General features: G+C 63.6%; 10 protein-coding genes across 10 annotated transcripts in view; 5 read left to right on the forward strand and 5 right to left on the reverse strand.

The window, feature by feature from the left end:
* Window positions 1–122: 122 nt before the first annotated feature.
* On the forward strand, window positions 123–2,190 carry F751_3439 (hypothetical protein; the record flags this gene model as incomplete). The annotated part of the gene is made up of 5 exons (XM_011397816.1): window positions 123–339; window positions 521–648; window positions 1,046–1,378; window positions 1,628–1,839; window positions 2,037–2,190. 5 exons carry the CDS (start codon window positions 123–125, stop codon window positions 2,188–2,190), a joined length of 1,044 nt encoding a protein of 347 aa, XP_011396118.1.
* Window positions 2,191–2,289: 99 nt separating this feature from the next.
* On the reverse strand, window positions 2,290–6,771 carry F751_3440 (Dynein, 78 kDa intermediate chain, flagellar outer arm; the record flags this gene model as incomplete). Its single annotated transcript, XM_011397817.1, has 9 exons — window positions 2,290–2,418; window positions 2,528–2,717; window positions 3,436–3,509; window positions 3,700–3,812; window positions 4,669–4,744; window positions 5,314–5,495; window positions 5,654–5,978; window positions 6,228–6,629; window positions 6,730–6,771. The coding sequence occupies 9 exons, from the start codon at window positions 6,769–6,771 to the stop codon at window positions 2,290–2,292; spliced, it is 1,533 nt and encodes a 510-aa protein (XP_011396119.1).
* A 1,700-nt stretch (window positions 6,772–8,471) lies between these two features.
* Window positions 8,472–9,759, forward strand: F751_3441 (Mitochondrial outer membrane protein porin 1; the record flags this gene model as incomplete). The annotated part of the gene is made up of 3 exons (XM_011397818.1): window positions 8,472–8,517; window positions 8,681–8,760; window positions 9,055–9,759. 3 exons carry the CDS (start codon window positions 8,472–8,474, stop codon window positions 9,757–9,759), a joined length of 831 nt encoding a protein of 276 aa, XP_011396120.1.
* Window positions 9,760–11,639: 1,880 nt separating this feature from the next.
* F751_3442 (Chromodomain-helicase-DNA-binding protein 2) lies at window positions 11,640–17,822 on the forward strand (the record flags this gene model as incomplete). Its single annotated transcript, XM_011397819.1, has 16 exons — window positions 11,640–11,674; window positions 11,923–12,187; window positions 12,464–12,739; window positions 12,866–13,003; window positions 13,357–13,461; window positions 13,619–13,798; window positions 13,905–13,991; window positions 14,176–14,437; window positions 14,610–15,220; window positions 15,466–15,820; window positions 15,988–16,232; window positions 16,467–16,612; window positions 16,794–16,894; window positions 17,014–17,335; window positions 17,540–17,666; window positions 17,814–17,822. The coding sequence occupies 16 exons, from the start codon at window positions 11,640–11,642 to the stop codon at window positions 17,820–17,822; spliced, it is 3,264 nt and encodes a 1,087-aa protein (XP_011396121.1).
* A 346-nt stretch (window positions 17,823–18,168) lies between these two features.
* F751_3443 (Serine-tRNA ligase) lies at window positions 18,169–21,083 on the reverse strand (the record flags this gene model as incomplete). The annotated part of the gene is made up of 10 exons (XM_011397820.1): window positions 18,169–18,250; window positions 18,369–18,520; window positions 18,762–18,888; window positions 19,119–19,531; window positions 19,701–19,771; window positions 19,904–20,024; window positions 20,377–20,538; window positions 20,665–20,735; window positions 20,861–20,965; window positions 21,056–21,083. 10 exons carry the CDS (start codon window positions 21,081–21,083, stop codon window positions 18,169–18,171), a joined length of 1,332 nt encoding a protein of 443 aa, XP_011396122.1.
* On the forward strand, window positions 18,324–18,635 carry F751_3444 (hypothetical protein; the record flags this gene model as incomplete). Its single annotated transcript, XM_011397821.1, has 1 exon — window positions 18,324–18,635. The coding sequence occupies one exon, from the start codon at window positions 18,324–18,326 to the stop codon at window positions 18,633–18,635; it is 312 nt and encodes a 103-aa protein (XP_011396123.1).
* A 379-nt stretch (window positions 21,084–21,462) lies between the features above and the next one.
* F751_3445 (hypothetical protein) lies at window positions 21,463–21,849 on the forward strand (the record flags this gene model as incomplete). Its single annotated transcript, XM_011397822.1, has 2 exons — window positions 21,463–21,576; window positions 21,691–21,849. 2 exons carry the CDS (start codon window positions 21,463–21,465, stop codon window positions 21,847–21,849), a joined length of 273 nt encoding a protein of 90 aa, XP_011396124.1.
* A 605-nt stretch (window positions 21,850–22,454) lies between these two features.
* F751_3446 (hypothetical protein) lies at window positions 22,455–23,225 on the reverse strand (the record flags this gene model as incomplete). Its single annotated transcript, XM_011397823.1, has 3 exons — window positions 22,455–22,607; window positions 22,762–22,842; window positions 23,118–23,225. 3 exons carry the CDS (start codon window positions 23,223–23,225, stop codon window positions 22,455–22,457), a joined length of 342 nt encoding a protein of 113 aa, XP_011396125.1.
* Window positions 23,226–23,822: 597 nt separating this feature from the next.
* Window positions 23,823–24,239, reverse strand: F751_3447 (hypothetical protein; the record flags this gene model as incomplete). Its single annotated transcript, XM_011397824.1, has 1 exon — window positions 23,823–24,239. One exon carries the CDS (start codon window positions 24,237–24,239, stop codon window positions 23,823–23,825), a length of 417 nt encoding a protein of 138 aa, XP_011396126.1.
* Window positions 24,240–24,395: 156 nt separating this feature from the next.
* The window catches only part of F751_3448 (AP2-like ethylene-responsive transcription factor AIL5), a gene marked incomplete at both ends in the record, with an annotated part of 2,890 nt that continues 2,464 nt past the window's right edge, over window positions 24,396–24,821 (reverse strand). The window contains one exon of the mRNA XM_011397825.1: window positions 24,396–24,690. Within this exon, the coding sequence (XP_011396127.1) occupies window positions 24,396–24,690 (295 nt within the window). The remainder of the gene's footprint in view (window positions 24,691–24,821) is intronic.

Here is a 24,821-nt window from a genome sequence, read left to right on the forward strand (position 1 = left end):
GACGCCTCACCATGCTAACCCTGCACATCACACAGGACTCACGAGGGTGCGTGGATCACGAGACGCAAGAGCAGCTCCCTGCATCAGCCTGCAATGCCAGCGAGCCAGACTCCCAGGTCACCATGCACCTGCCAGTGGCAGGGGAGCCCGCACCGCCGCGTGCAAGGAAGAAGCGGCGGACGGCCGAGGAGAAAGCGCGGGACGAGGCCCTGAAGCGAGCGCTCCGGGACCAGAAGAAGCTGGCGGCTTCGTTCTCATCGCAGCGCCAGATGCTTCAGCACATGACGGTGCTGGTGGACCCCCGACTCATGGAGACCGACCTGGGGCTCGCCATCGGCGGTGAGCGGGTCACGTGTAGGGGAGGATGCATGCATCCAACTGAGGCAGGAACTCCAGGGTTCAGAAGCCACTGTACATTTCTCAATCCATATCCCAAAACCAGCCCAGCCTGGCATCCCAGTTCTCGTCGTACCCTGAACATCGGCCACTTTATGAGTTCAACCCTCCCCCTGGACCCCAGCCAAGCTCCAGGAAACGCAGACAGGTCCCCCGGACAAGGCGGTGGCTTTTGTGGTTCGGGACGTGGGGCTGGCGCAGTACAGGGCGGTGCGCTGGACCAGGCGGATGCTGGAAGACCCCGGACAAGAAGTGAGCTTGAGGTGGGGGGTATCGGTGCTGCCATTGCACCCATGCAGGACCATTGTCATGGAGTTTGCCAAGTACAGCTGGGCGCCTGAGGTGTCGTGCAGCATGAACCTCGTCAGCTTGGCACACGCTCAGCAATTCTGCACTCTGCTTTGCACAGGGTGCTCAAGCCAGGGTGAGGGAGGTCGAGGTGCCCCACGTCCTCATCTGCTTCAAGGTGCGGAATCCGTAGCTCAGTACGGGGGATCCTGGCCGATGCGTCTGCGCGCCGATAAGCTTACTCCCTAGCCTCGCCGTGCCTGGTTGGTGGGAAGACCGCCGCAGGGCCTGCTGGACCCTTTACACATCCAAGACGCCTCTGCAGCCCCGAACAGGCAGCCATCTCCCCACCGCCATGCAGGCCGCCGAGTTCGTGGAGGCGGTCCAGGCAGACGGCCTGGCCGGCCTGCTGTGCACGCTGACCACGCACTGCCCTGCCGCCCGGCCCCACCTCCTCGTCTGTGGCCTGGCCGCACACCTCGCCCGCCTTGAGCGGGCTCAGCATGCACAGCACATGGGCACGGGCGGCGCGGCGCCCAGTGCGGTCTCCCGCGTGGCCGTGGAGGACCTCGTCACCGGCCTGGCCGTCAGCTACCCAGGCTTGGGCTTCAGGGAGGCCGTCGACGGGCACGCTGCGGCCGAGCACGTGCTGCTGCTCACCACCGCCATTGCACGCACCGCCTTTGCCAAGAGCGTGAGCAGGGGGGGGCTGGGACTCGGGGGGGGCGACCGCCGTGTAGCATCCTGCAATTCTTGGGTGGCGCTGGGGTTCCCGAGGGACGCTACCGGCTCTACCCTGTGCAGGCTTCCCAAGTCACCCCCGCTGTCCTGAGGCCCCAACCCCCTCCCTCCTGGGCCTGGCACCCCCAAACAACCCTTCTCCCGACCTGGGCACCTCGAAACCCCCCTCCCCCAACACACACCATACCACACCCTGGAGCAGGAGTCGGTGCAGTGGTTCCAGGCACACAGCAAGCGGTGCGGGACCGCCATGGAGGCCCTGCTGGCCCAGCACCCGGTGACCGGCGCTGAGCAGCAGAACATTGAGGCGTTGTGCAAGCTGCCGTCCGTGCTGCCCAGCATTGCGCACGCAGTAGTTGGCCGCTTTGGCAACCTGGGCAGGCTCATGGATGAGCTGGCCCGGGCACGTGGCAGGTGTGGGTGCTGGTCTGTGTGTGCGTGGGTGGCGAGGGGGGGGCTTGGATGGGGGCAGCCGGGAGGCCCACTCCCCCCCTCTCATCACTGATACAAGTCTGGTAGCAAGGGCTCGACGCAGGGCGCACCGCCGCCCAACCACTCGCCCGCTCCACACCCAAACACAGACACCCACTTCCCACCATGCACCCCGACAGCGCGACGCTGCCCGCCTTCCGGTCAGGCATCGAGCGCATGATGCGCACGGGGACGAGCCGGCCCACCAAGGTGGGACCCAAGGCCGCCGCCTCGCTCACAGACTGGCTGAGCTGCACCGCCCCTGAGCGCAGGGTCTGCGGCGAGGCGGCCTAATGATCCCGACCGCTGTCTGACCCGTCTCGCCCACAGTGAGGGGTTCGTTCTGTACACATCCCCTCCAAGCAAGGCACAGTGGGCATGATGGCAACGGTATCACTCGGCAGGTCGGACGGCCTTGGCGGGGGGGATGCTGTTGAAGAAGGGGTTCAGGAAGGCGACCTTGTCGGGGGCGCCCTCGAAGGGAGCGGCAGCGGCGTAGGCCACAGACGCGTCCTCCCAATCCTGCGCAAACATACATGGGCGGGTGGAAGATTGGAGTCGAACCCATCAGCGCCGTGGGCCGAGACAGTGCATGTGTCCGGGTAAGCCAAACCCTGGATCCACACCGTACCCGAGAAATGGTGTTGGGCACCGTCGCGGACGTGTGCCGGGCATAGAACACTGCCGCCACTGCGGTGAAGAGGCCGAGCACGGGGCCGATGATCTTACCGGCTGGGACGTGCCCATTGCCGGGAATAGGGTGCACTCCGCCAACCATGGTGTTTGCGAGGACTTTGCCGAAGGGGATATACTTGGCGCTCCTGGTAGGTGCAGCGGGGCTTGGTTATAGATACACAAGAAGGGATTTCATGTATGACTCATGGTGTTTTGGGTTGGGGTGGCTGAGGAGTCTCCGGGGGCGCGCGCGGTTCCTATTACCTTCCTCACGTCTTCTACGGAAATTACTCATCATTCCTAAAGGGGGTGGTGTCTGCCACTGCCGTCCCAGGCACAATGGGCGAGATGGGAGAATCGATAACGACAGAAGTGCTTTGGTCCGCCCTTGACAACGGGTGTTCAGAGACAGTGTGATCCTGTGCTGTCACGAATCTTCTTGAGGGCTGCCATCGCAGCGTCCAGCTCCCCCAACGCCCTGTCCCTTGCGGTGGCAGCATGGTCTTCCTTGGCCACAGGGCCAGAATCCAAGGGAGAACCTAGCCTTGCCATCGGCCGCGGCACTGTGTGGGATGGGTTGGGGCTTCCCAGCGGGGTCGGCCCGCCAGCCGTCACTGCCTTGCTGATGTGTCGCAGGTTTGGCGACAGCTTGAGGCAGGTCACCGCTCCTCTGCACATGCCAAGGAGTGAGGAGGGCTCAAAGTTCAGGTCCCCTAGGTCCCATGAAGGGGTAGGTGACGGGGCTCAACCATGCTTGGGCAAGACTTGAACAGCTTTCATGTACCTTCACGACTCGCAAAGGGGTCAGACTCACGCGTACCAATGCATCCTTTCCATCCATCAACCCTAACCCAAACGCCCCACCTGTCGTCTCCCACAAGAAGCAGGGGCTCCTTGGGGTTGAAGGCCAGCTTTGTGAGTTTTGTCTTGTTAGCAAGCTGCGAGCATCATGCATGAGGTGAGATCTCTGGATGACCGATGTTTCAATATTGTGTACATCGTCAAGACTATCCAGCAATCTGCTCCTGTCATCCAATGCATTCCGTGTCCAACTTCCGTTTCCCAATCACAGAATGACTGAGACTCAATAGATACACTCAAAGCACGTACCCTGCCCAGTCTTCACACCTTTTGTACGCAAAGCGCGTGGCGTCTGTCCTTGGAAAGGTCGAAGACATGGACCCGCCCGTTCTCGGTGGCGGCGGCAAACACCACAGACGCCCCGGGAAGCCATGCTACGTCTGCTGCGGGGGCCTGTAGGTCAAAGCTCGCCAATGCCTTTTTTTCAACGGACGAGCATGGAGGGGGGGTGGATCAGTGGGTTCAATTTGCTATTCAGGGGGACACTGCGAAGCAGCAGGCAAGCAGAGAGAGTTGCGGAGCACAATAGCACTCCAAAGCACGAGCTGCCAGGCATGCTGGCCCATCGCATCCACCCGCGGTCATGTCCTTGCACCAAGGCAACCCACTTTCCGGGCTTGCCTTTGGGTCATTCACATCCCACAGCCTGACGGCCCAGTCAGCACCAGCCGAAAGAAACACGCGTGGATGGAAGTCGCTCCACCGCACCGCATACACTGGCATGGAGTGTGCCCGGAATGTCTGCGGGGGCATCAAAGGAGGGGGCATCTTGGGCGTCGGGGTGTGGCCGGAAGATCATGGGTCACTGATGACCCTGCCAGGGCGCCCCTGCAATGACCGCAGCCCCGGCTCCCCTGATGGCAAGGCCCTGCAACAAGCTGCATGCTACGGGACATAGGCGCGCATGATCTGGGGAGTTGAGTTGCTGATGCGCACGGTAACAAGCCTTTGAGGTTTGGGTGGCGTCGATGCCAGCCACTCTCCAACCATGGCGGGGACTGCACCTGGAGGGGTGAAGTGGTGTGTGCCGTCGAGCACTTGCAGATCGTGCCCTCGTGGGTCCCCACGAGGAAGACGTCTGCCTGGCTGCCATGGAAGTCCAGGCACAAGCAGCCTGCGGGGTTGCAGGACACAGAGTTGATCAATATAAAGCTCCCTGGATCGCAGGTAGGGCTGACACCGTGAGAGGATGAGACTCCGCCGCACTCTCCCCTGTGCCCATGGATCTGATCTCACCTGCAAGGTCGAGCGCCTCCTCGTCCTCGGTCTCCGAGCCACCCTCAATGGGAGGAGCATGGATGGAGAGGAGGTCCTGCGTGCGAGTGGGAAGTGCTGGATGATCCAGCAAGGACTTCTCCTGGCTGATGCCTGCACATGCTCCCCCAGGCAGCAGCACTTGCCAGAGAAACACGAATGCCATGCAGATGGTGAGCGGAAGAGACGGGGAATTGTGGCAACCACTTGCTAAGAGATCTTTGGGGTGAGGCAAAGGTTTCATGCAGGTAGACCGAACCCAGCCCCCAGCCCCTGTCAGTCACCCCATCTGCCACCTGGCAAGTCAGTCGGCCGCGGGCTGCATGCCACTCCACCACGTGACCGTCGCTGTACGTCGTCACCAGCCGCAGCTCATTGCCCTCACAGGGACGCCAAACCACCTTTGAGAGGGAAGGGAAGATCGACGTAGGGATATAACCATGTAATCTGAGCGAGGAGCTGCACACTTTGAGTTGGTCCCTGCCCCCCTACGGGAGCCTATTGTGGGATAGAAGGAGCCCAGCTCCACGCAGCTTCCGCGGTTTCTGCGCCGCTGACATGGTCAAAGAAAAGGGGAGTGCAGACGCACCTCTACATCCGGCCCCCTAAGCCCTTGTCCCCAGTCACCTGCCACATGGGTTCCCAGCGGCCCCCCTCCCCCAGCCGGGAGGCGTACAGGGGCGCAGGGGCGGGGGCGTCCTCGGCCTGGCCCAGCCTGCCCATGAGGCTGTAGATGTGCAGGGAGCCGTCGTGGCAGCCGACGGCCAGCACGTCGGCATGCACGGGGTGGAAAGCGAGGCACATCACCCCTGCAAGAGGGGTGGGAAGAGGGGCTCGCAAGATTGGAGACACCAGCTGGTGCCCCCTTCAACTGAGGTGTGCAGCGGGCATGATGCTCTTCATGCCTCGCAGGCTCCCACGCCCAGCCTGGAACATCCTCCCTCCCTCCACCCCAGCCGTCCCGCACCCGTCGGCAGCCGCAGCGTGAGCTCGGGACGGGAGGGGGCCTTGAGGGAGTGCACGGCGACGGCCCCTCGCAGGGGCTTCGCGGGGTCAAATCCCCCGTGCCCCACGGCAAAGAGGTCGGGGTGCCCGGGGCACCAGGCCAGCGCGGTGACAGCGTGCCGCGCATTCCCCGGCGCGGGGAAGAGCCAGAGGGGCAGCAGCGTGCCCTCCCGCGCCCGCACCTCGTCCGCCGGGTCGTCCCAGTACCGGCAGTCCAGCAGCGCCCCACGCAGCGCGTTCTGCATCAGCATGCGCTCCAGGACGCAGCGGGCCGGCTCCAGCAATTCCTGCGTGGCGCTGCCCGCGCCGGGGTCGCGAACGTCGCCGCCCCGGCCGCGCTGCGGCGGGGGTGGGGCTGAGGCGAGGAGGGTGGCCAGGGGGCCGGGGCCGCCGCATGGGAGGCCGCCGAGAACGCCCGGGGGTTTGGGGCCACGACCAGTAGGTGGGGTTGCCCCGGCGTCCTCGCGGCGCTTTTCGCCGACACCGGCGCCAGGGGCGCGTCGGCCGGGCACCGGGGCGCCGGGCCCTGCTCCCACCAGGGCGGCGGAGTGCACGGCGTCGCACTGGCCGCAGGCTGTGGCACGGGGCGCGCTCTGCGTCTGCACCTGGCGGCTGCGTGGCAGGTGGCGGGGGGTCTGCGTCCCACGGTCGGTGCGGGGGCCCGGTAAGGGCGCGGGCTCCGGCGGCTCGGGGTCCATGCCCGGCATGCAGGGCGCGGTGCTCGCGCAGCACAGCCCGGGGGCGAGTGCCAGGTGGCACACCGTGGCCGCAGCGGTGCGTGCCTGGTCCGCCACGAACGCCGCATGCAACGGCGCCCACGCGATCGCAGGGACGTCGCTGCCGGGCAGCAGGCACTGCAGCTGCCGGCCCACTTCCTCCTCCAGCGCGGCAGGGGCGAGGCTGAGCTGGCCGGGCGGGGGGAGCACCAGGACCGTGTCCTGTGGGAGGGAAGGGAGTCCTTGCGAGTCACGAGCGGGTGCCTGAAGCTCCACCAGACTGGGTGGCCGCCCGGAACAGCCTGCAGGCAGCCTATCTCACAGGGCATTGCAGATGTTCTGATAGGAGTGAGTAAACTGCCATGCTTGCCATTCGGGAAGGTCTTCACAGGTCACGCCCTGGCCCAACCCACCAGAGCGTCATCGGCAGGGCCTGGGGCCAGAGCTCCGGTGGAGACATGGATGGAGGCCTTCACGCCTGTCCCCGGCTTCTTTCCAGGTGCCACACTGGATCGCACCAGGCGACTCGGTGAAGGCCTGCCCCTGGATCGGTCCATCTGCATGGGTCCGGGAGTCGTGGCATTGCGACGCGCAGCTGTCAGTCCCCCCTCGCCGTGACGTCGCGACGGCCGGCTCGCGGTGCGGCAGACGCTGAGCACCACCCTCAATCACCTGAAGCCTATCAAGGTACCAAGTTACGAAATGGGTTCTTCTCAGCTGGTGGATTTGTGCACCCGGGGATCGCCTTGGAACAAAGTCAACAGGCAGGTCGTTCCAGCCTGACAGACGATGGGAACAGCGCCTCCCATCTTCCGCGCCGATCTCTTTGTAGCATGCGATGAGCTGATTGAGATGTGTTCTGACAAAAAGCCATAGTGGGTTCGGACCCAGTGTGGAGGTGGCAAAGCTCACTTGGGATCTGATGGACTTTCTTGCTAGGGAGTTCCCGGGCTGCATGCATACCCGGAGATCTGCGTCCCCAATCAAAAAGACCTCGACAGCCTAACTCCTTGCTTCCTTGACATGACGATGCCTCAAGTACTCTCAGCTCATCTGTAACGTCAATTGCTGCCGCATTCTGTAGACCGGTGTTGCCAGGGTGTCGTCGTGGTGCTCCTCGAGCGTATTCTGACACGCGCACAGCCCTGATGAGTCGACTCACAGGTTTGTGTAGAAGCGTGAGGGATGCACGGCTGGCATCGCGACCCGGACCAAGGCATCGCTTCAGCTCGGAGGCGGGAGGTGCTCCAAAACCAGGTACCATGGGACGGTTGCGCAGAGCTTTTGGCGCTTCGTCATATATCACATGCGCCTCAGCGTCCCTCCTCCCTTCCGAACCCTAAGCAGGCCCCGTGCCAGGGGCCGAGGAGCCTCTGCCGGATCCTCCAGGCATGTTTGCCACCATGGGCGCCATGGGCGCAGGAGGTGAGCTGGTAGCCTGGCGAGGGAGGAATTGCTTTGCAATTCGGGAAAATGCCACATGAATACCGCACAGTGCATCCCTAGAAGCATTTGATCATTCCAGAGCCAGACACATGGGAAGGCAATGATTTCCATAATCACCCACCCACCCCTTTTTATCCATCAACATACTGCGCAGCCCTGGGCGCCGTGTTTGTAGCAGGAGTCGGAGTGTATGGAGTATTTAAGATGGCGTTCTGGGTGGCTGGATCAACAGGGCGCAGCATAAATGCCGACGCCACGTCTGGGACACCGCAGCAAGCAGTGGTGCTTGCCCAGCCTTCCCCCTCACAACGATAGGCCAGGGGGTGCAGAGGATTTGCGTGTCCGGCAAAGCTTTTGCATGTAAATGGAACGCTGTATGGCACTCGAATGAGAGCCACCAGGGTGTTCTGTACGTTTATTCAAGTCATTGTCAGCATGAACCGAATCACTATGACGAGATTACGTAAAATGGGAATGCTCGCTGTCAGCAGCAGCAGCGTGTCCCGGCGCACCTTCCAGGCTCCTTCTAAGCCTGGCCACCACCCCGCGACGCCTCAAACCATTCTTATTCCGCCCAGATCCTGAAGTCTTGTTTTTCAGGTCCCCAACAACATTACCATGGCGAAGATTCCCGCTTTTGGCGAGCTCGGGCGCACCGCCAAGGGTGAGTGGCAGGGGGCGGGGGGTTGACAAAACCTTAGTCCGTGAGGCTGGATGCTCTTCGCACACGCTGCATGTATCCCGAAGCATCGCATGAGGGCAGGGATCGAGCCTGCAGGCCCCTCCGCCTTCCCAACCCCGCCCCTGATCCCCGGCCCCCCGTGCAGACCTCCTGTACGGGAGCCGCGACGGCGTCTTCCAGTTCGACCGTGTGGTCAGCATCTCCAGCACCACCTCTGATGGCGTGGTGCGTTTCCGTCGCGGTTTCGGGGGCAGGGAATGAGTGGGTATTTTGCCGGGACAGCCCGCTGCACCCGGGTCGGGCAGCCGTTGATTCTCCTCCTCGCCTCCTGCCCCTGGGTTGTGTCCCCGGCTGTGCACCACCGGGGTGCTGGGTGTTGCACCCCTGCATCTGTGCACCATACCCAGGGTTTGGACCTGGCCAGTGGGCAAGCAAGTGGTCCATGGACCTGACGCCGCAGGCCCCCGGCGCAGCCTGTCGACGAACCACCCCCCCCCCCTCCTTCCAATCTCCCCCCAGGACTTTGGGCTGAAGGCCCTGAGCAAGGGCGACCGCCTGGACATTGACCTGAAGAGTGTGTACGTGGCGCCCCGCTATACCCTGGTGTCCTCCATCACCCGCGACGGCAAGCTGGCAGCGGCAGTGACCTACAAGGACCTGGCCCCCGGCCTGACCCTGGGCCTGTCTGGCACCGTGCCCGAGCTGGAGACGGCCAAGGTGGCGGTGGACTACTCGCTCCCCCACCTGACCCTCAAGTCGGTGGTGTCCCTGGCCTCCTCCCCCAAGGTCGACCTGGCGGCCACCACGGGGTACGAAGGCGTGACCCTGGGCGCGTCTGGGACTTTTGACGCCTCCAAGTCCGCGCTCACACGCTGGACCGCCGGCGTCGGCTACACCGCGCCCGACTACCAGCTGACCGCGCTGCTGACCGACACCAACGCGCTGAGCGTGCTGCTGGCCCACCGCGTGGCCGCCGACACCACCATTGGCGCGGAGGTGAGCCGCGACCTGGGCTCCTCCGCCACCAGCTTCGCCATCGGCTCCTCGCGGCGCCTGGCCGGCGGTGCGCTGACTAAGGCCAAGCTGGAGAACAGCGGCATCCTGTCCCTGCTCTACGAGCAGGAGCTGCAGCCCAAGACCAAGGTCGCGCTCAGCACCCAGCTCAACGCCCTGGACCTGAATGCCCCCCCCAAGTTCGGCGTCGGCTTCGACGTCAAGTACTGAGCATGGCGGGCGCTGGAGCGGTCGTAGAGTTTCCCTCTCCGGCCGTCACGTGCCGGGACCAACCGGGGAGCACCCATCGCACAGACTGCACTGCCTGCCCTGCCCACCCCTCCCTCGGAAGGGGTTGTTTCTGTCAAACAGTCCGCAGACAAATTGCCGTGAGGCAGGGAAGGGTTGGGGGGGAACCTGGGTATAAAAGGAAGGGTGTGCCAGGCAGGGAGCCTGTCTCCTTCCCTCATCCCCACTCCCCTCTCTCTGTGCAAGGACAGCGCGCGATGAACGCCTCGATACCCTGTCGGGAGACCAGCCGGGAGGGTGGGTGGCCCGGGAATGAAGGGCGTACAGGAAGACGTTTCTGCCCCATTGAAAGGTGCTGGCAAGCACGCACCCTGACGGGAGGGAGCCGGTGCCGGAAAACCACGGGCGTGGAGCCCAGCCCTGCTGCGGGGTGCCCCCTGACGCACGCGAGGGGCTACCAGCGGCCGCACGGGTAAATCGCAATCCAGGCCTCACACTTGAAACACAATACGTGGAAGTGGGCTCGTTGTGAGCCAGCCGCACAGGCCGAGGCGAGCGAGCCCTCTGACAAAACACCGAGACGGTGCAGCACCCATACGATCGCCAGGCGCTCAAGGCATGGGTAAAGTGGAGGTGAGGTTGTAGATTGCCCACCCCATTAACCTCGTGGACGCCGAGACCGCCGCAAGGGAGGCCAAGGCGGACGTGGTGACCCCTCTTCCCTGCCCCCATGGTGGGGGGTGACTGGTCCAGCAAGCCGGCTGGCGGCCCACCCGACCCCCACGACTGGGAGGATCCAGACCTCAATGAGGATGACGATGAGGAAGAGGAGGAGGAGGAGGAGAGCGAGGTGGCCAGGTACAACAGGGCGTGGGGCTGGCGGCCGAAAGCGGAGCGTCTGCGAGAGCTCATGCGCTGCTCACTAGGAAGGCAGCTCCGACTTCTTTGCTATTGTGTGCAGGGCCAGGGATGCTGACTTCCATGCAGAGGAGGAAGAGGAGGAGGAAGAAGAGGACGAAGAAGTGGACGAGGAGGACGACGAGTTTGGTGGGTGGTCGTTGCCATGGGAAGCACCCAGTGCAAGTCGGTGAAGCCCTGTTTGCCTCTGCGCTATGATCGAGCTAGTGTCTCCAACCTTCCTGCTGCGTGTTACATTAGACTGCCTCAAATAGCCCCCTCATCCACATCCGCAGAGGCCTCTGCTTCGCCCATCGACGACGACGAGGACTTTGAGGCGGCCATCTCGGCCCGCCTCCCCACGGCGCCGCCGGCGCAGAGAAAGCGCGCCGCCCCCGCCCCCGCCCGGCGGGCACAGCGCGGCGCAGCGCAGCGCGCCCGCACGTCCTTTGTCGCCGATGACTCATCGTCCGATGATGCTGCCGATCAGGAGGAGGAGGAGGAGGAGGAGTGGGACGACGGCATGCTCCAAGGTGATTCGAGATTGACGGGTCGCAGGCAGCCTTTTGGGGCCACGAGGGAGGGGCGGGAGCTTGCAATGTATGCTCTCCCATGTGCGTCCTGTGCCAGCTGGTAGGCTGGCGCAACTGGCCCCTCCCCCTGGCCGCTTGCGTGGCGCCCCGCTCCCGCACGCACCCCCGATACACCCACCCACACCACTGTCGACAGAGGACGACGAGCGCAGGCCCCCGCCGGCGCGCCGGGCGCCCCCGCCTGCGCCCCTCCCCAGGGTCAAGCTGCGCATCGTGTCGCGCCCCCCCAGCGCCGACAGTCTGCGCGGGAGCAGCGGCGCGGCCTCCTCCGGCGACGACTCATCTGATGACTCGGCGGAGGCCGAGCAGCGCGCGGCGGCGCGCCGGCGCCGCGTCGCCCCTGTCCTGCTCAGCCCTCAGGAGCTGGCCGAGATGGGGGATGAGGTGGAGCGGGTGATCAAGCACAGGTGTGAGGGGGGGAGGGTTCTGCGCGCCCTTGCAAAGAGGCCCCTGCAGGGGAGGTCAGAGGGCATCTGAGGGGCCACCTGCTGCCAGCAATGCCGGAAGTGAAACCTGCTCTTCTCTCCTATCCTCTGCTCGCATTGTCTCCCTGTCCAGCAAGACTCATATGTCTTTCCTCCTGCCCCCCTTGACACCACCTCCTCTCCTCCCTGTTCTGAACACCCCCCAAACCCCCCCCCCCCACCAACCCTAGGGACATGGAGGGCGTCCCCACCAACCCCACCCGGCCCTGGGACTCGCGCGAGTTCTACGTCAAGTGGGCCCGGAACTCGTACCTGCACTGCTCCTGGGACACACTGGGCACGCTGAGCCAGCTGGCCGGCTTCAAGCGCGTGCTCAACTACTGCCGGCGCGTGGACGAGGCGCGCGCGCGTCGCGCCGCGCTCTCCGCCGAGGAGCGCGAGCTTTCAGACCTGCAGGCCGCGCTGCAGGAGCAGCTGGAGGAGGAGCACTCGCGCGTGGAGAGGGTGGTGGCGGAGCGCGGCGGCGGCGGGGTGGGGGGTGGCGAGGACCATGGCTACGGCAGCAGCAGCGGCCCCGCCGCCGGCCCGCACTACCTGGTGAAGTGGCGGGGCCTGCCGTACGGCGAGTGCACCTTCGAGGCCGCGCGCGACGTGCTGCGCGTCGGCGGCGGCGACGCCATCGCGGCGTGGCAGGCGCGGGAGGCGGCGCGCGCCCAGCCGCGCGTCGGCGTGGCCGCCGCGCGGCGCGAGTTCGCCGCCGCAGGCACCAAGGCCCTGGCCGAGCAGCCGGCCTTCCTGCGCGGCGGCCGCCTGCGCGACTACCAGCTGGACTCCCTCAACTGGCTGTCCTACTCCTGGGCGCGCGGCGTCAACTGCATTCTGGCCGACGAGATGGGGCTGGGCAAGACGGTGCAGTGCGCCGCGCTGATGGGCTGGCTGGCCCTTGCCCAGCGTGTCTCCGGGCCCTTCCTGGTGGTCGTCCCCCTCTCTGTGGTCCCCAACTGGGTCCGGGAGTTCGACAAGTGGGTGCCGCAGCTGGACACCGTGGTCTACGTCGGTGACGCCGCCTCGCGCCAGGTCATCCGCGAGTTCGAGTTTGGCGGCGGCGGCGGCGCGGCGCGCGGCGCCGCCGCCGCCGTGCCCGCCTTTGACGTGCTGGTCACCACCTACGAGATGGTGATCAAGGACGCCGCCATCCTGCGCCCCATCCGCTGGAACTACCTGGTGGTGGACGAGGCGCATCGCCTGAAGAATGAGGACTCGGCGCTGTACCGTGAGCTGGCCGCCTGGAGCTTCAAGTCCAAGCTCCTGGTCACGGGAACACCCCTCCAGGCAAGCCCCTCAAGGGGGAAGGGGGGTGATGCTGGGTAGGGTGGGGGTGCGATGTGCCTGTGGTACCAAGAGGGGGGAGACTGAGGAGGTGTACGCACGTCCTAGGGTGCATGGAAATGTCGTTGGGATTGAAGAAGGATGAGGCAGTAACAGGCTTTGCCGTCAAAGGGGAGCAGGCAAGGGGTGATGGTCCCAAAGGCCTGCACATGTGGCTGCATGGGGGGGGGTGAGTTTGCGTACACAGCCCACCACATTGTGTGTTTCGCCCACCCCTAGCCGTACCCCTCCCGATGACTGGCTCGAGCTGCCCACCCTTGCAAACCCAACTGCAGAACAACATCCGTGAGCTCTGGGCCCTGCTCTCTTTCCTGGAGCCGGCCAAGTTCCCCAGCGCGGAGGAGTTTATCGCCAAGTACGACACCACCGACTCCGAGCAGGTGGGTTACTGGGATTCTTGGCGGGGTCATTGGCGGTGGGCCTCATCTGTCACTTCAGAGGTACAGCATCAGCAACGTGGCATGCATTGCAGACTGTCCTGGCATGACGACACCAGCTGTCACCCTCCATTTCCACCCAATCTCTCTGCCTTTGCAGGTGGGGAAGCTGCACGCCATCCTGCGCCCGCACCTGCTGCGCCGGGTGATCAAGGACGTGGAGAGGTCGCTGCCACCCAAGACGGAGCGCATCCTGCGCGTCGGCATGACGCCGCTGCAGAAGCAGTACTACAAGTGGATCCTGTCCAGGAACTACCAGGAGCTGAACAAGGCGAGTGAAGTGTGCGGTCGGCACAGGGATTGTTGTGCCGTGCCTAAAAACTCTGGCATCTTTTGTGTATGCTGAGTCCAAAACGGCCCCCTCCACTCCCCTCGCCAAATCACAGGGCTCCAAGGCTCAGCTGACGCTGCTGAACATCATCATGGACCTGAAAAAGTGCTGCAACCACCCCTTCCTCTTTGACTCGGCCGAGGTGTGTGTTGTGTGCGGCGGGGTGAAGAGGGTCTACATGGGCCTGACTCACACGGTGTCTTTGGAAAAGGGTGGGTGCCGCTCTGCACACCTGCATCGTGATGGCTCATCCCAACTTCCTCTTTTCCTGAGGCCCCCCCCCCGCGCACTACCCCCAGTCTCTACCCCACCCCTCTTTACCACAGGAGATATACCGTCGCAAGGCCCAGTCCGACATGGACGAGGCCTCGCGCCTGGTGCTGACCTCCGGCAAGATGGTGCTGCTGGACAAGTTGCTGAAGCGACTGTATGAGTCAGGGCACCGGGTGCTGGTCTTCAGCCAGATGGTGAGGGTGCTGGACATCCTGGCCGACTACTGCCGCCTGCGCGGCTACAGCACGCAGCGCTTGGATGGGTCAACCCCAGCCCAGGCCCGGCATGCCGCCATGGAGGCCTTCAACGCCCCGGGTGGGTGCCGGGGTGGGTGGCAGTGTGTAGTTGAGGGCGCGGGGGGGTTCTGAAGTAGAATTCTATGGGGGGGCTGAAATGCCGAGCACCTGTGGAGGAACGAGGACTTCTAGGGCGCATGGACCCACTGCAGTCACAAAGGACTCGACCCCGCCTCCATACCACCGCGCAGGCTCGAAGGACTTTGCGTTCCTGCTGTCCACCCGTGCAGGGGGCCTGGGCATCAATCTGGCCACGGCCGACACCGTCATCATCTTCGACTCAGACTGGAATCCCCAGAACGACCTGCAAGCCATGAGCCGGGCCCACCGCATCGGCCAGAAGGACACGGTGAACATCTACCGCTTCGTGACCTCCGGGTCGGTGGAGGAGGACATCCTGGAGAGGGCGAAAGCCAAGATGGTGCTGGACCACCTGGTCATTCAGCGCATGGACACCTCCGGCCGCACGGTCCTGGGCGGACCCCAGGGCGGGCAGTCGGGCACCAAGCTGTTTGGAAAGGACGAAATGGCCGCCATCCTGCGCTTCGGGGCGGAGGACCTGTTCAAGGAGGACGAGGCGGCCACAGCCTCCCAGGGCCAGGCGCTGTATGAAGAGGATATCGACGCCATCCTGGCCCGGTCTGAGGTGGTGGCCAGCGCCAAGGGGGCCGAGGGCGGGCCCGGGGCGGAGCTGCTGGGCGCCTTCAACGTCGCCACCTTCCAGACCTCGGAGAGCGACGCGGAGTTCTGGAAGCGGCTCATACCGGAGTCGGAGGCCGCCGAGGCCAGCCAGGCGGCGCAGGTGGGCGCGGGGTTCATTGGGGTGATGGTGTTGATCCTGTTTGCCCGGTGGTGCAGGGTGAATGGGGCATGGGGCAGCGGTGGGAGGAGGTTCTGCGGGGAATATTGTAGCTTACGAGGCACCGACGAGCACGTGAGAATAACCCCAGAGTAGCGTCCGGGAGAAGACTAAAACTTCCTCCAGGCCAGAAGCCCCTACACCCTGACCTGCCCCCGGGTCCGACAATCAATTGCTGCCGCACGCAGGGTGAGGAGGAGCCGGGCATCCGAACAGCGCGGCTGCGGTTGCTGGAACCAGGCGGCAAGTCGCTCGCCGAGGAGGATGACAATGAGGACGGGGAGGAGGGTGAAGCCCCGGCCTGGAATCCGGGTCCGAGAAAGAAGGGCAAGGCCGCCAAGGCCGCCGCCAGCGTGGAGGGAGCGCATGCCCGGATCTCACGCTGGCCGCCGCCGGTGGACGCCGCGGGGTTTGCGCCAGACCAAGCGGCGGTGGGGCCCCCGCCCTCCGGCTGGCCCTCCGCGCTTTCTAAGAAAGACGCCACGGCCTTCCTCCGTGCCGCACGCCGCTACCTGCACCCCGGCAGGCTGGCCGAGATGGCAGGTGGGGAGGGGGGGGGATGATTTGGTTTGGTTGGGATGTGAAACCGGGTTTCTTGTTTGTGTCTTGATGCTCCCTGTCATGTGCTTTTGGGACATGGAGGGACTGATGTGTGAGCTGCTGGCTCATCGTGGTCCCAGTCTCACACCCCTTACCCTCACTCCACGCAGCTGACACGGGGGGCCTGCTGGCTGCTGCCCCTCAGGATGCGGTGCGGGCGCTCTGGTTTGGGCTGCGTAAGGGCTGTCGCGACGCAATCGAGGCAGCCGCCGCGCAGGCGGGGCCGTCGCCGTCTGGCAGCGAGCGGGCGCCGGAGGCCCACCTGGACTTTTTCGGGGTAGATGTCAAGGCCGCCGAGTTTGAGCACATGGCCGTCGGCATGTTCCTGCTGAATAGCAAGCTGGCTGGGGCGGGGGTGAGTTCCTTTGATAGTGGTTTTATAGGACGGGGGGAGGGAGGGCTTCATGCTGGGCAGTCTGAGCTCATCACTCAGGCAAGATGCTTTGGACTCTTGCGCTGGTTCACTTGACCAATCGGCGCAAGGGCGGGAGGCGACGCTCAGATGTGTGTGTGGGGGGTCCACCTGGGTGACTGGCCAGTCTGGCTGTCACCCTGCTTTACCAACCCGCCTCACACCTGCAAATTACAGGGGCGTGGCCAGCCCGGCGGCTTCCGGCTGGAGCCGGGGGAGACCGCGCCGCAGACGCAGTGGATGAAGGCGTGCGGCTGGGGCGCAGCCCAGGATGCATGCCTGCTGGTGGGCGTCCACCGACATGGCATCGGGCACTGGGACAGGTGTGTGAGCATGGAGAGTGGAGGGCTGGCGTGGCAAACGACGTGTGGTAGGACGCCTGGCGAGTGAGAATGCGCCAGGCAGCTCTTGTATATGACTGTATGGATGCACCTTTCCCTCTCAGGCAGCAGGCATAGGTTCCTGCCATTTGCCACTCACAACCCACACTCTTTATACCCCCAGGCTGATTGAGGACCCGGAGCTGGGTCTGGAGCCATGGCTGGTGAACGCCGTGGGGCCGCCCAGCGCGGAGGGGAGGGAGGCCGGCGCAGCCATGCCCAAAGGTGCTCGGCGGCGCTTTGCCAGGGTGTTGATGTTGCTGACATCGGTGTGCGCTATTGTCTCTTGGCCAAGCCACGGCCTGCGGACCCACCTTTGCCCATCGTGTCATCATCCCATGCAGCATCTTTCCTGGAGACGAGAGTGCATGCACTACTGCGCCAGCTGGAGAAGATGCACCGGCGGCCTGTCAAGGCTGCGCCGGCACGGCGGCCGGGGTCCGCATCGCCGGCGCCCAAGCGCGCCCCCGGCAGCGCACACCCTGCAGGAAAGAAGGGCGCCGGGGGCCCGTCGCCCCTAACCCTGGAGCAGGCCGAGACCTTGCTGGGCGGGGAGACCATGACGCTGGTGCGAAAGCTACGGACCTTGGAGCGCAAGGGCGCCGAAATGGCCGCCAGCCTCGTGGCGATGAAGACAAAAAAATATTTGGGCGATGTGGGCCGAAGGTGTGAGGCTCTTGTGCCTTGGTAACCTTTTGCTTATCTGAGGCAGGAGGGAAGGGTTGTTACATTTTGGTGTTTCTCCCCATCTGGGACCCATGACACAACATATTGTTGCCGTGAGAGCAGCACGTATTGATCAGCCTGCGCCCTGCCAAACCATGTGGCAGCTGCTGATGTCCCTCACATGGATTTCTCCCCTTCTTCCAGGGTGGACGAGGTCGCAGGGGCCAGCAACGACCCACACCTGAAGGCCCGCCTGTGGGCCACAGTCTCCCTGTTCTCAGAGAACAAATTCACTGGTGACAAGCTGGCCGAGGAGGCGGCGCGCCTGCAGGTGAGGCGGCAGGTGTGGGCTGTAGCTGGGGATTTGTGGGGAGGGGTTACGCAGGTTTTACTGCACTGCGCTGTTGGAAACAATCCTGTTTGGTTGTTTGTGTGTGTCTCAAATCCCCCCCTCCCCTCATCTCACATCAAACCACAGAAGCCATAGCTTCTGGTAGAACCTGCGGATATGCGCTGGGGCCAGCCACGGTGTCTTCCCATCGGAGAGCGTCATCTCGCGTCATTTCTTGAGATGGCCCACCCTTGCTACTCTGCTGCTGCCCCTCCCACTTCTCAACCCAAGTTTTGACCACCCATCACCCACCCCTTGCTGGCAGTGTTTCCATTTACATAGGACAAATTGGTACTGTACCGAGAGTTGTAATACAGGGAGTTGTGTTGTGCAAGCTGGAGAATCGTTGGCGGCAGAGGTGGGGTCGCAGCCGGGCTGCACAAGGTCACAAGAGATTTGGGGGAGCGGGATTTGGGTACCAGCCGGAGCCCCCACCGATCCCTCACTTGCGCTTGGTGTCCAGGGGCGCCCTGAACTTGACAAAGTCGATGTCGGGCATGAAGGGCTGCAGAACCTTGGGCACCCTGCAGGTATTGCGGTTGTGAAATATAATGGGTGGGCTGCTGCGGCGGAGTGTAATTGCGCCCTCAGGCTGGCATGCACAAAACCTTCGCCCCAGGTACAGCAAATCTGACGCCGCACCTGATGCCCTCTGGCGTCTGGTGGTTCTCCAGGATGCAGCACAGCGTCCGCTCCGTTGCTGTCAGGGTGGAGTTGAGCAGGTGCACGTACTCCTTTTTGGTCTCACCGGCGGGGCCCTTGGGGGTGCGCATGCGGATGTCTAGGCGCCGCGACTGCATGACTTGTGGTGGGGGGTTTATAAGACGGGCTGGCTGCTCGCCACCAGGTGCATCACCTCAGTGTGAGGACACCAGTAACACCGCCTATGCAGGGGAAAGGTCCCCATGAGCACCTCCCTTCGAGTCTTGGTAACAGAGCAACTGCCTTGGGATGTCCCTCCAAAACTATCCAGGGTTCCTTGCCTTTATCTGCCCCACTCACTCACACATCCCCTGCCCACAGCAGTCTCCATACCTGGTAGTCGAGGCAGTTGCTGCAGGAGACCAGCTCCCTGTAGGTCTGGGAGGCCGGGAACCACGCTTCCAAGTCGTACTTCTTCGCGGCGGCGTTGTTCAGCTCCCCAGACACGATGTTGACCACCCTGTTCACAGGGGGTCGGGGGTCGCAAGTGAACAGGCAGGTCATGCCATGACAGCGAGTGGGTGAGTCATGGTGCACATGAAGGGCAGTGAACAAAGCAAACCAGGCTGCTGTTGGTCCCGGCTGTAGGATTCGCCTTCCTCTGCGTCTTGCAATGCCCCCCTCTGCCCCACGCCTCCTTCCTCCTCCCACCTGCCCACCCCGCCCCCTTCCAACCAAAACCACCCCCACCTGTATGGCAGGTCCAGGCTGGCATAAAACTCCTCCGAGTTTGTGATCATCTCCTCAAAGGCGCGCCAGGAGGCGTCCTCGGCGGGGGAGGTGATGACGAACTGCTCCACCTTCTCGAACTGGTGCACCCGGAAGATGCCCAGCGTGTCGCGCCCGTGGCTGCCCGCCTCCTTCCGGAAGCAGGTGGAGTAGCCCACGTACTTGACGGGCAGCTCGCCTGGCTCGAACCAGCCCTTGCGGTGCAGGGCACACAGCGGCTGCTCCGCCGTGGCGATCAGGTACTTGTCCGCTCCCTCCCCACTCACGCGGTACAGCTCCTCGTCAAACTGGCTCAGCTGCGCGCACTCCGCCATGATGTCCTTCTGCATGAAGAAGGGCGTCTGCACGGGAACGAAGCCGCGCCGGTATGCAAACTGCGCGAGGGGGGGGGTGCGATGTGAGGGGGTGGGGTCGAGGTTGTGAGCTCCGGGCATGGGGCCGGGGGGGCCAGGCTCGGTCAGGTGGGGCGATGAGCCGAGGCACGGCTCGACGCCCCCCCCTGAACAGCACTGAATCCAACGAGGCCAAAACACGACCACGCACCTGCAGCGCGTAGTTGATCAGCGCCTGGTTCAGGAGCACGCCCTCGTTCTTCAGGTAGAACCCGCGGCTGCCTGCGATGATGGACGCGTGGGTGTGCCCGAGCTGCGACGGCTGCAGGATGGGGGCACGCGTTCAACTCCTTCCCCGGGCTTGGGGCTGGGCACCATACACCTTGCTGGTCCACCGTGAGTCCGAAAGCCCACCTGCCACCACGGTGCCTTGGTCCAGCTCGGCAATGCCCAGCCGCTGTACGAGGTCGACGTGGTTGAGCATGCCCTCCGCGGGGGCGGGTGTCCCCACCTCCTTCACCACCACATTGTTGTCCTGCGGGGTGTGTGAATGAGTGGGACGAGGTCAAGAGGGTGCGGCCGATGCGGGAGCAGGGTCCCACTCTCAGGGCATGAGGGGGCGATCGCGCACAGAAAAGTACGATGCCGGTCATCCCCGGCAGGAACGCCAAGCAGGCAGCCATCAGAACTCGAGTGTGTCGGCATGTGCTTGCGCAGTCCGATGGTTGATCCTTGAGTGATGTGAATTTCATCATCTGGCTGATTCGGCAGGGGGGGCAAGGGATCCTCTCCACCGGCCGCCTTCGCCGACCCTCCCCGCCGCCACAATTCCCAACCCCAGCCCCGCGCCCTGTGGCAGTATCATCTCTCCCCCCCGGAAGTAGTACCTCGTTGTCGGACACAGGCACGGTGTCATGCACCAGGTTGCCGATGGGAAGCAGCGCGCTGTCGCGGGCTTCCGCCAGCTCCTTCTCCCTGTCCTCCAGCTCCTTGATGCCCCCCTTCATGGCCTTGGAGGCCTCCTGCAGCTCTGTGGCGTCCTGCTTGGCCTACAGAGTTGGAATAAAGGGAGGCTAGGTGGGCGACAGCAGGGACGCACGAAACAAAGGGCAGCCCACCAGGCAGTACACGGCCCCCTGGGTGAGCGCGGGTGCCATCCATCCCGATCGGTTCACCTTGCGCAGCTCCTTGATCTCGTTCACCAGGCGGTTGAACTCCATCTTGGCGCCGTCCAGGCGGCCGCGCACTGCGAAGGAGCAGGGGCTTGGGAGGTTGGGAGCCCGAAACTCCCGCCTTCAGCTCTGCGCTCGGGTGCCTGAACACCATGCCCCTGGTGCTACACAGAGCTCTCTGCTGCAAGGTCTTGCTCACCATCCCTCCACTCGGAGTCCAGCTCCACTACGCGGTCCACCAAGGCCACGTCGGCGTACCGCCGACGCTGGGACTCCCGCACGACCTCGGGATCGCCCCCCTTCTCTGCGGGAGTGTGATGTAGCCCGATCGATCACTCGCATTCATACACAGCGGCCTCGTGTACGGCGGGCCCGGTCATTGCGGCTGGCGCACCTGGCCTGAAGATGTTGATGTCCAACATACTGAGCTACCCCAGCTTCTGCGCAGGACAATGTTATGGGGTGCCCTCTTCACTCGGTACGAGAGATGGCAGCTTGCCACTGGAATGCGCTTCTCAGTCGCCTAGTGCTCTCCATTCGCCAGCGGCGAGCAGGCGTCCTTTCCATCTCATGCCTGGAGCACATGCTGAAGGTCTGCAACTGAGCATCCTCCTCGATGGACTCTGATTAGGACCATCGAACGCGTGCATGAAATAATGAGAGCTTTAAAAGTCAATGGAAATAATCTCGGGGCGCCTCAGACATCCACGCATGCTATTTTAGCCCGTTAGCGAGGTGGTCGAGGTTTGTACTGCCCCTTCCTCATGCTCACGCGGGAGGGTGATGCGACTTTGAGAGCTCATGAGTAAGAACAAGTCGTTTGCATTCGCCAAAGCCGGTCTGCCCTTCATCGTGCTGACCGTCGGTGGCTGGGTCGGTCTCTCGAAGACCATTCAAGGCCGAATTGATGCCCAGGTAGGATGCGGGTGTATGATGCCAGGGATCATCACAGTGATGGTCTTTGTTTTGTGATGATACCACAAGATCACATCTTATCCGCAACTCTCCCCGTGAATGATGCACCCGTAGGAGGCTCAAACCAAGGAGCTGAACCTGCATGCACCGGCAGCCAAGCAGCGCTCCAAGAAGTTTGATCTCCATGAGGAGATGGACCGGCTGAGGGCCAACGTGGACATAGATCACTATGAGCTGAAGCCTGTGCCTCGTCTGCCCGATGAGGATGAATGACGGCGCGGGCTGCCGGTCATGCAGGAGGAGCTGTTGGGGGGCCACCACGCGGCACCCTGGCGATCCTTGTGCGGGGGGGTTGCAGTGCTTACAGGAGTCTCCCTGGTTTTCCTCACAGACACTTGTGCATCTGTTGCCCGCCAGATGCAGGTCTTGGCTCCGCAGACCCCGTCCAATTCCCATTCTGGAGAGGGACGAGTGTTCATTGCTTCGCATACCCCCAGCCAAGCACACAGGGTGCGTACTCCATGACACCACATCCTCCCTACACCTCGTCGGTGTCTTGCCACACATGTACATACATTCCGCTCGACTGTATCAATCCGTGGAGCACATGTCAGCACAGAGGGGTCGGCAATACAGTGCCAAAGGGATGTACACCAGGTGAGCTGTACAGGCAGGCATGCAGGTATAGCATGATGAGGAGGGACCAGGGGGAGGCCCAGCGCCCTGGCCTGCCATGCACGGGAGGCTACAGTGCGTGCATAGCAGGGAGGAATCCAATGCGGCAGAGAGGTGTGGTACATGAGGCAGGGTCATCCCCTATACATGTGTACAGTCACGATTGCACAAGCAAGGGGGTCTGTGGCGGGCAGGCGCCACCGTCAGCCCCGCTGCTTGCCCCAGCGCGCCTGGGTCTGCTGCCCGGGGCTGGTCTTGGAGCGGCCGTACTTGAGGGCCGCCACACGCGTCGTGAGATCGTGCAGCTTCTGCTTGTCAGCATACCTCAGGCCAAGCGCGATCAGGTGCTCGTGTTCCTGGGCACAGGGGCAAGCCAGTGGCTTGAATGAGCCCAGGGGAATGGCTGTGGCTGCTATCTGGGCTTGCTCCGCTGGTGTCCCCCTCCACAAACCCAGCGCACGTCCCTTTTCCACCTTGGTCTTCATGCCAGCCAATCCCACATCCACCCACCTGCTCCTCGATCTGCGCCATCATGTTCACCCAAGCCTCGACCGACTCCAGTTCCTCCAATTCATCGGGCGAGACAGCGACCTGCACCGGGAGAGAAGCTGACTGTGAAGCGCCTCGGATCGCACAGCCAGGTGAGCAGTGGGACAGAGATGGCCGTTCGCGAGGATACTAGAGCACAGGAGCTGAGTGATGAGCGCCATCGAATCCTGCTGGGGTCTCAAACAACGCGGCACACGGGTCCGTGGTGAGGTCGGGGTTCCGGAGGGTCCTCTTCGGTCACCTTCCGAGTTACCCCTCAACCCATGCACTGTCATACAGGGTCCGCTGTGGGATGACGGGCGATGGCGCCATCTCACCTCAGAGGGGTTGTTGAGGTCAAAGGGATCATCGGGTAGGGCAGGAATGGTGACAGGTGCCGAGGCAGGTCGGAACTCTGGTGCAGCTGCGTTGAGGCCTGAGCCCATCCTGAGGGACTATGGTTCGGATACTTGGCGTTGTCTTTAGTGCTCCGAGGTGTCTCCGCTTGCGGTGCTGGCGCTGCCCGGCTCGAGTCCCATACTTGTAAGGGTCCGCGACAGTCTCAGAGAGCACTAGAAAGTTCGAATACGGAACCCTTTCGGACGATCCCAGGATAGGTGCGCTGTCGTTTTCCTTCTGAGGGGTCGCCATAGACAGAGGCAGGGGCAGGACGTATCGCTGGGCTACTTCCCCGGCCCTCAATGCTGTCGTGGAACATTGCTCAGGCGTCCTGCCTTGTTGTGAGCTTGTAATAACAGCAAGTGCACAGCGTCAGCATAGTAAGCCCCTTTTGCCTTGCAGACTCGACCCCCACCATGAGCACTGTTAATAAGTTACAAGACCAGTCCTGTTCAGGCAAGTGCACCATGGGGTGCACAGAAGGATTTCCAACGACACTGTTCAGGTTGCATGCAAGTCATGGGGGGAATCCCTGCAACGGGCAGCCCACCAGTCCAGTAGGGCAGATGGCGGGTGCAGAAGGGGTGGGAAGCACGACTGTCTCCTCAAGCACAGGGATATGTTCATAGGAAGGGGGGGTCCTGCTACAAAGTGGGCGCCGAGCGCAAAGGGCTGTCAGCCGAGTATCTGTTCTGCGAGAGCAAGCCCCGGGACAGGGCTGCCTCCACTGCCTCACGAAAACCAGGGAGGGGTGGGCAGGGCGGATAAGCATTCAAATGGGGAAAAGGGAGGAGGGCTGGGCCGATAGCGGGCTCACGCGTCAGGGTAGATCGGGCTCGACACGATACTCGCCCGCGCAGGTGGCCAGTTGTTGCGCGCCGACAGCAGCCGAGCCAGGCCCCACGGACGGTGTTCAGGCAAAAGCCAGAGAAGGGGGAACAGGGGGGGTTACGAGGATTACCTAAGGAAAGTGTACAGGGTTCCAAGCTAGCACTTGTGCGCAACCTGGGAGTGGAGGGCAGAAGAGGTGTGCATCGGTATGAGAGCCATCCTTGGTCCATGGAAACTGGCCGACATCTTTGCCGCACAATCGCCCCATCAGCGGGTGTGCCACTCGCTCATACTGAGGCGCCACACACAGGCCACAGGCCTGCCACAGAGACTCTGGATCAAATCATCGCCGCACACACCTTTGTGGCTGCAGGGTCTACTCTGCCCTACTGCGAGGCCCGGGCCAGCGCCACGGCTGCCTCCCAGCCGGCGGAGCTGCCGCCGTTGGCGGCCAGCAGGCCCAGCACCCGCTGCAGCGCTTCAGCAGGGAGCATGCCGTGCAGTCCGGGAGCCTCCGGCGCCAGGGGCGAGGGCCCGGGCGCCACTTGCTCCCGTGCGGCGTGGGACGCCGAGGACGAGTCGGAGCAGGTGGGCGACCGCGCATACACTTCCTCCGCCTGCTTCCCGCTGGGGATCCAGCGCTGCTGCCGCCCATCCCAGGCCAGGCTGAGCAGGGGGGAGCTGCGGGAGCCGGTCAGCGCGCGCAGCGCGGAGGACTGGGCGGCGGCCGGGGCGACGGGGAGGGCACGACGCCAGGCGGCCTGGCGTGCATGGGCATCCGCACCGTGCGGCTCGCGGGCGTTGCGGGCGTT

The sequence above is a fragment of the Auxenochlorella protothecoides genome (assembly GCF_000733215.1).
Source record: "Auxenochlorella protothecoides strain 0710 unplaced genomic scaffold scaffold36, whole genome shotgun sequence".
Lineage (NCBI taxonomy): Eukaryota > Viridiplantae > Chlorophyta > Trebouxiophyceae > Chlorellales > Chlorellaceae > Auxenochlorella > Auxenochlorella protothecoides.